We start from the raw sequence: 8,864 nt of genomic DNA, 5'->3' as shown, positions 1-8,864 counted from the left end.
GACTGAGGTTTGGATTTTCTCGCGTTTGGCGTTAGAGTTGGTTGTTTCAAAGGGAAAAAAATATTACGCGTTTAATACATTACGGCCTTAAAACACAAGGCCCTTCTTAATAGACTCTGCGTTTCTTCATAAGGGTGTTACAGCTGTGGTGTTTGAATAGCCTGCGAGTGTTTGAACTGCGGAGTTAGATAATTAAAAATTAGACCCATAGCCGCACATTTTGATTGGCTACGCTACTAGATGACTATTAGTAATAGTCCTTGAGTATCGAAAAGCGTGACGCTTTCTTTCGTTTCACTCCGGCGTAATAAATATTTCTTCAACTTGCATTCGCTTACTTTATTATTACCTTTTCTGTCTAACTACTTGGGTGATACTAAAACAATTAGACCCTTCGCCCTCAAGAGCCACGGGCTATTGACCTGTGCGGTTACGTTTATAGAAACGTTGGCCTCGTCAGAGTTTTTCTCTGTCCTTGTGTGGGCCCATTTCCATCAGTAGGGTTAACGCTCACATGGTTCATATGGGATGTAAATCTAGCACTTCACCTTACACTCTATTCAGTTAACTCTGTTTAAAATATAAGTGCTACACGGCCAACGTTTCTATAAACGTAACCTTTCCTTGTACTTGTACATGTTCGTTGCCGTGACTTTAACATCTTCAGTTCCCACGGCCTGCTCCCGTCTGGCCTTGTAGCTCAGTCGGTAGAGCGGCGAAGATCTAACTCGAAGGTCACGGTGGGTTCAATTCCCACCCTGGTCAGAGTTTTTCTCTGTCCTTGTGTGGGCCCATTTCCATCAGTAGGGCTAACGCTCACATGGTTCATATGGGATGTAAATCTAGCACTTCACCTTACACTCTATTCAGTTAACTCTGTTTAAAATATAAGTGCTACACGGCCAACGTTTCTATAAACGTAACCTTTCCTTGTGTGTTCGAAACTGCCGACTAAGCAATCCATGACATCATTAATTAATTTACCGTGAAGAATATATATTACTTTATGAAAGCCAATGTAAAATTTCTCTAGCTGGCATCATTCATGGCCTTAAGAATGTATTAAGATACCTCAAGTACATGCAAATGTCTTAAAATGAAAGACCAAACTGAAAAATCCAGGCTGGAACAAGATTGGAACCCGTAGGAACGACACACTGTTTTACCATGTCATCATGCACGATATTGTAAGACAGATTACGAACACTCTCTTTACTTGAACAAGTACATTTAGAAGCTAATTCCTTCTTTTCTTCAATTAATTCATCCTTTAAATCCTTTAATCCTTACTTTATATTCCCTTCTTCTAGGATATTTAGCGTTCAGCGGCTTTTTTGTTTTGTTTCCTCTTTGATTTTTTCCCTTCAATTATTAAGAAGAATTTAGACCTATTTTTACTTCAAATTCAAATTCTTGCGCTACAACCTGAAATGAGGGCCAACATGTCTCCCTTCCCCTCCTCAAACGACACAATGTTGTTTAGGAAGAATCGAAAATAACCCAGGTGTGTTATGAATTTGGTTGCAGGGGGGAAGGGTTAGCTAGGGTTCCATAACTACGATTTATCTCGTAAAAAACGTTTATTCAGATATGGACAAGGAAGTTAAAAATGTTTCAACAATTTTGTCCGTGATTGTCAGTTGCTATGTGAGACTGTATGAGACAAGATATAAATCACTGTTCTAACTGTCGACAGTCGAATGAAATATACACCCAGAGCAAGCGTGCAAACTTTTTAGCCTAAATATTCGCGGCATGGTTTGAATCGTTTGTGGTTAAATGCCTTGTCTACTTGTAGCTGTCGCTTTTAATTTAGCTATGATCATTTAAGTTAAATTTTGTCTTCGCTGGTAATTAAACCATACTGTGACACGTTTTTAGCGTTATTTTGGTAAGAAGGGTGATTTTAGAAACTAAAAATGAAATTTTACTCGAAACGGATATATCGAAATATTACCTAATATAAGGCTCTCATCCTCAATATTGTACATATATTTAAGGAGAAGCTCTCTATCGGTTGTTTACTTTTATGAGAAAAGCCTTGGTGAAATACTATTTTTGCATGGCTACGAATATTTCTCCTGTTGCCGAAAATGAGGAAAAACCCTCCATCGAGTTACAAGTTGAGGACATCGAAGAGTTACCGATAAACGAAACAAAGGAAAGGAGGAAGTTGAAAATTTCAGAGTGGTGGAATCGACTTAAGCTTACTGGTGGCAAAACGTCTAAACTTCATGGAGGTTTCAGCCTGATACAGAACAACTCTATTACCCTTCGAAATGTTGTTGTGGCAGCCTCAACATATGGACTTGAACGACTTCTCAACGCCGAAGTATTCCACTGCCCAGAGAAAAATTTTCATCAATATGGTTTTACTTTTCTTCTGGCTCCATTAGTTGTCCTGTTCTGTGTAAACTTGCTAGTCATCGGAGAAATCTGGAATCTATCCTCTAGGATTTACATCAAAAGATACAGAAGACGAGGAGATTGTTTCACTCGGGTTTTGTTGAGTTTGCTTAAGGCCTGTGTCGCGCCGGCTGTTTGGCTAATCGTAGCGTTTCTTGATGAAGATTATTACGTATGTGCTAAGCTGGGGCCGTTAAGAAATCGCGGAACAAGTGCGCAGCGCGTTGCTGAGTATAGAAGCCAGTCACAGATTTACGCTTGGATGGTGCTAATCAGCATTGTCCTCATTGGCAGCGTGTTCGTAGTGTGGAAAAATTGTTATCTTAAAGACAATCTTCAAATGGAAAGTAAGTAAAGGGTAGGCTTTGAAAATATTTTGAATTGGGTAGATCGAGCGATTTAGCAAGAGTTTTAAAGTAATTATGTTCTGAATTTCTCCGGTTGCTTGTCCATTTCAGCAAGAGGACATTCACCTTTATCACTCGGCGGCCATTTTGGAGTCGTTCGGGAATAAAGGCTTTGTCTTTGCATTGTCTTTGCCCGTCCAGCCTCACATTGAGTGAGAGGCTCGACGGGCAAAATCTTTTGTTTGAACATTGAGTGATATGGGTCTATTGCGTATCCAGTTCATTCTGCATGTTTAACAATTATTCCATGAGCCCGTGTTGGATATGAAAATGGTACTAAATAGCCAACAAGGCGTGTAGCGCTAGCGCTGAGTTAGCTATAACCAGTCTCATATCCAACAAGGGCGAATGGAATAATAATTTTGTCAAATTTTCATTAAACTGTTAACGCCTGGACACTCGGACCAACCGATAACCAATAAGATAACCGATAACCGATAATCGTATGACCATATTAGGTCCTGATAAGCGACAGATTAAGTGAACCAATCAGAAAGCTAAAAACGCAATATCCGAGGTCGAAAGTTTAATAATAGCGACATTCAGATTGGAGTACGAGAACACGACTACGAGTACGAGCTTTCTGTACTGGGTACGCGCAATATTTTTAAAGAATGAAAATCTTCGAAATGCGCGTGCTCAGAACTGAGAACTCCTACTCGATCGTAGTCGTCATCGTACTCCAATGTAAAGGCCGCTAATAGTACATTTTTGCCATACAACTTGAGCTCTCGCTTGGTAGGGTGAATGAAGCTCAATCTGACGGTCGTAGGTTTGGGCTTGTTCAACTTGGAATTTTCAGTCTTAGTATTTGCAAATGTTTTATTGAATGCAGTTGAAAGCAATGATGTTGACAAATACTTCTGTTAGAACCCCACTGCCACGTGCACGACAGTCACTGAAATACTAAGCCAGTCCACCGATTGAGTTGACTAAACTTAACTTTTCAAAACCTGGGATACAACTGGCTAACTCTTGAAGTCTATTAAAGAGAGAATATGATTCTGCTAACCGGAAGTTATCTAGGAGATGTATGTCTATATCCAGATACACACATCCTATTTCAACGCTATCTTATTTATGTTATGAGAATTGAACCATACCGAGTTTTGACCGTCACTTATTTTTTTCGTATTACAGTTTCAGTTTCGTGCCGATTGCATCACCCCGAGTCTTTTGATTGTTCAGTGCAGGGGAAATGAATTAAAACGAAGTCGTGTTTGCATTGAAGTGGACGCTGAGTACTGATCGCCATCAATTTTTCAGTTATCAAAGTACATCACTATGAGTATCTAGATCGATTCAAGACAGAACTGACAGAACTTAAAATTCTAATTAACGATTCAACCCAGATTTCCTTCAAGTCAACCATGCGACATTTCATTTTCATTTTCTCTTGACAGCAACTATCTCAAACTGAAAATGGAGATTACCTTTAGTTTTGAATCAATGCAAAGAAATCACTGTGTTTTCTTGAAATAAGCTAGATTATTGCTGTCGCATTTGAAAATGCTTGACAACAATTAAACTGGTGCCTTAAATTGGATAAAAAAAGTGAATGAAATTATGCTTAACAAAATGTCTTTTCTGGCTCTTGAAACAGTTTTAATTTAGTCATTTGTTTATTCTTTCTACTATTGCTTTATCAACAGATCTATTCAGTTTTAGGGGCACCTTTAAAATAGTTTCTGGAAAGAGTTAACATAATTTATTTTTATCTTTGCAATCATGTTTGAGTGAACTGTTAACTGAAACTTTCCTATCGCCGGCGACAACAATTTATCTTTTTCTGATTTACTCAATTCAATTACACAGATCGTCCAAAATAATTTTAATATTTGAACAAACATAAACGGTGATAACGTCATAATTAGGTCACTTGATACAGAAAGACTCGGATTTCGTGTTTAAAGTAAACTGCATGAAATAAAACACAAAAACCTATAAATGATCAGAAAGTTATAGAAATTTCTCATTATTTGAATTAAACTTTTTTAAAATAAAAATCATTCATTTTCTTAACAATGATAATTGTACAATTGCCTTCTTACACCTCGTAGTACCTCTGGAATTCCAAAAAACGTAGCTACATTCAAATTTGGATAAAAAGGTCACCTTGCATTTTCGGATAAACAAAATCTGCAGGCGGATTGTGTGAAAATCGGCGTACGAGTTTCAAGCTAAGTCACTTAAGCTTTAAATCCGAACAGACTATTACCGCACGTAACCTTTTCATAAATACACCAAAAATGTAGAATCCACATTTTGAGATACAAGAAAATTTGACGTAAGATGCCGTTGAGATTTTTTCTTTAACTCTTCACTCGTTTTCAGATCTCTACTCGTATGAGAGGCGAGAGGCCCTGAGTGCAAAGAAGGCGTTTACTGAACTCATGGGTTCCAAATGCGAGGACGCTAACCTCGATAACGATCCAATGACAGGCGAATATGGCATTGAAGAAGAAAAGGTCACTCTGTACCACAACGGAATTCCAGAAATGATTGGAAAAAAGACAGCCGAGAAATTATTTGAAGGTAAGCATGTGAAGAGCAATTCCCAAAGCAATGGTGGGCTTGTCCTTACCTGGTTTAGTCACAGCAGGATACAGAAAAGGAGAATAGTGTAGTGAGGAGTTAAGTCATGTGTGGGTTCGAGAAATTGGTTGGAGGGACAAGAGATGAAAAGGGAAAAAGTTATATTCGGGAGAGATATAATGCCATGTTTTTCATGGCTGGATGGAGCTTGATTTGACATTCAATGATAAATACTGATCAAGGAAAAGGTAAATTAGTTGTTCCTTTACAGCCTTCGTTGTTAGCTTGTTTTCCAATGAAAAAAAAGAACTTGTTTCCAGTGGTAGTGTTGTTACTCTCTCTCTTTTACCTCTCCCCACTCCCCCACCGTCCTGTTTTTACCTCGGCTCGGCCTTCGCGTGGCCGTTCTATCGAACGACTGAAATTCTCTAGCTTACCCGGACACAAATTTAACCACCTGGTCATGCAAGTTAGTTTTAAGATACTTTAAGGCAGTAAACTAAACATTGTTGAATTAAAAAGGGTCAATTGGGAGTCGTAAATGGTTTGAACCTAGGAGTCGTATCATAATTTATTGAATTACGATCGTCCGAGTGAGTGTAGTCCTGAGAAGTACTACACTCACCCGGTGCCTACAACCGATGCTTACAACTTCCCGCACCAACAAACTTAAACCACTTATGACGTCGACTCCGATAATCTAACCCGAGCCTCATTGGTGGGAGGATAATTCTCTCACCACAGTGCCATCCATGCTCAGCAGCAGTACTGAGGGATGGCACACAACACACTGACCGACCTATTCTAATAACAATAACTGACCAACCCATTTTACCAACACTACATGCGCAGACAGCAGTCCTGACTCGATAGATCGAAGCGCACCAATCACTGTTTACCGTCTTTACAGCCAAAGACATCTAAGCTTAACTGAAAGTCTACCAAGAACATCGATCACTACTTAGTTGACCATCATCCATGACCACTGTTATTTCCTCGTATGCCTAGAAGTTGCCCTGCTTACACGAGGAGCGTGGTTCGTACATCTCCCTAATCCACATCACTGATGACTGCTATGGCCATGGCGGGGGAAGGGGGGAGGGCAGGGAGTGGCAAAAACGTTATCTTTTGTAGCTCGTCGTTCTCGCACCGCCTCAAGTGCGCGATCAACTTCATGTGTTGCTTCTCGGCGAAGTAACTAATCACACCAACGACCAGAGTGAAATACCATATCTTCTGACAATACCGGCAAATCTCTTGACTGTGAGGATGACTTCCGCTTTGGTTGTCGAAACTTCACTCAATGTCATCTCAAACAGTCCTTCTTTGGATTACACTCACAAAGACGATCGTACTTCACCTTAATTTAGATTGGAAGTGTTAACGTTTAATTCCGATTAAAAGGCAATCGCCATTGCCGCCGAGACATAATGCGGCCTTCTGTGAAGAAAATTAACGAGTTATACCGTAGCTGTTTGGATAAGGAAATGCCATTATTAAGGAAACTTAGAACCAAAACCGGTTAAAGGAAAGTTCGGGCAGAAGATAGGCTACGTGTATCTGCTTGATAATTGCTTTTGTGACACCGAGATATCATGAGCATTAGGATCCATGCATTTATTAAGCTAAATGTCTATGTTTGACATTGAAATCGCACGAATGCCTTCTGAAAAAAATGGTAGCCAAAGCAAGCGCTTTTGTGATGGATCCAGAACCCTGGGGGAAATACAATTCGGTGTAAACAGGGTACACATTAACTGGAACACACATTCATGCCCCCTCATGGAGCAGAGAAAGTGGTTTTTTCAAGTTCTATGACACCCCCTCACGGAACAGAGAGACTGTTAGAAAAGGCAGAAAAAAATTGGAATTTTGTTCGTAAAGTTATTCCCTGCAAGAACTGGAAAAGAAAGATTAAGAGGCAACAGGTGCTATTGGGAAACGCGCGTAAGAGAATCGTTTATACTTGGAAAGTCAGCAAAATTGGATGTTTTTTTCAGGTTACAAAGGGGAACATTGGACAGACAGTGATGGCTGGCATTACATCCATGCCTACAATGCTTTCAAAGAAATATTTCCTCGCATTTCTACGGGGAGTCCCCGAGATCCTTGGCGAATTGAGGACCCAGGAACAGACAGACATCATACGACGAAGAATTCACGGGCAAAATGGGCTATAACAAACATTTTCAAGACTGGAGAGTCCGTTGATGTCAGAGAATCTAAAGTCTGAATCGTGAATAAACTCAAACAGTTTAAGGCGATGATTAAAGTGATTGATTTGGGAAATGAGCTTAAATGTTGTTACAAGGATAACGCCAGCGCCAGCTTAAGCCACGCGTCTACCGGATGACGAACCAGTTAAACAATGCGAGTTTTATCCTCTCCAGGAAGAAAAATGGAGGCCCAGCCGCCAAATACCACTTCCTATCTCTTATACACGCAGCATCGTCTTGGAGACAACGAGGAGGTTGAAGTAGTGCTTTTGTTTGGGGACTCGGGGATACTCGGAAACCTCCGGGTGCTCCTTCGGGTTCTTTGCAATACTAGATCGTGAACTTACGACCATCCGAATCAGACTAACTAGTTCGGATGCTCTACCACTAAACTTTTAAAGGCCGTTACAGGAAAGCTATATCACGGGAGACCAGTAGTTTTAAAAATTGAACTAAAGCGTGGTTTTCACTAGCGACGAAAGCATCAAAATCAACCACGGCAACCTCCATCTTGTTCAAATTCTCGGACGCAAGGAATCTGGAACGAGTGCTTTAATTGGCCAGACGCATAAAATTTCCTTGTGCATGCTTATGCTGCGTTTCGTTTTCACACGACGCAAGCGAACTCAAGCTTAAGCGCAATCACAAGAAAAATGAAAAACTTTGATCCTTATGCTTGTGCTTGCGTCAACCCCGTTTTCACGGTGAGATTAGCGCTCTTATGCCTGCGCATGTGCTTGCGACGCTAGTGAAAACAAGGCTTAAGTTTTCAAGTCTGCGTTCCAGTTTTGAACTTTGTTCTCGAGATTCCGAATTCCCATGGATATTTTCCTTGATATATCGAGAATAGTTAGCAGTGAACTTTTGTTTACTATAAAGTAAACGTTGTTTGAGAACTATTTCAAGCGTTTGATGAATTATTGTTCAGTTATCGTGCATTTTTCGTAGTAACTTTCAAAAAAATCTTCAAGAGTCCGTTCAATCTCGGAAGCTCCAAAGAGGAATTTGAATGTTAATTTCAGTCTTGTGGATACCGGTCACGTGTGACATAGCGTGACTTTAAAACTTGGCTAAGGTGAAAATTTTTGGGCTATTCTGGTAGGATTAAAAAAGTTTTCGAGGTGAAGTATTTTCGCTATTTTAATAAAGGACTTGTTGGATGTTAAACAAAACAAAAAGGCAAGGTGACACGCTAACACCACACATTTCTTGCATGTGGAGCTGCCACTTGAAGTGGTGTCTAAAACACCTGCCTGGTATGTTATTTACGCCATGCTAATAAGATCCAGCTAGGCCAAAA

At 40.0% G+C, this 8,864-nt stretch overlaps 1 protein-coding gene across 1 annotated transcript; it reads left to right on the top strand.

Moving 5' to 3' along the window:
* The first annotated feature begins 1,539 nt into the window (after window positions 1-1,539).
* On the top strand, window positions 1,540-7,610 carry LOC138051824 (uncharacterized). Its single transcript, XM_068898101.1, has 3 exons — window positions 1,540-2,753; window positions 5,148-5,348; window positions 7,349-7,610. Exons 1-3 carry the CDS (start codon window positions 2,030-2,032, stop codon window positions 7,579-7,581), a joined length of 1,158 nt encoding a protein of 385 aa, XP_068754202.1. The 5' UTR covers window positions 1,540-2,029; the 3' UTR covers window positions 7,582-7,610.
* The last annotated feature ends 1,254 nt before the right edge of the window (window positions 7,611-8,864 follow it).

Source organism: Montipora capricornis, chromosome 6 (genome assembly GCF_036669925.1).
Source record: "Montipora capricornis isolate CH-2021 chromosome 6, ASM3666992v2, whole genome shotgun sequence".
In the NCBI taxonomy this organism is placed as follows: domain Eukaryota; kingdom Metazoa; phylum Cnidaria; class Anthozoa; order Scleractinia; family Acroporidae; genus Montipora; species Montipora capricornis.
This window is presented reverse-complemented; position numbering and strand designations above follow the sequence as displayed.

Coding starts and splice junctions, on each gene's coding strand:
- LOC138051824 (XM_068898101.1), top strand. CDS start 2,030: ATGAGAAAAGCCTTGGTGAAATACTATTTTTGCATGGCTACGAATATT. Junction 2,754..5,147: donor AGACAATCTTCAAATGGAAA/GTAAGTAAAGGG, acceptor ACTCGTTTTCAG/ATCTCTACTCGTATGAGAGG. Junction 5,349..7,348: donor AGCCGAGAAATTATTTGAAG/GTAAGCATGTGA, acceptor TGTTTTTTTCAG/GTTACAAAGGGGAACATTGG.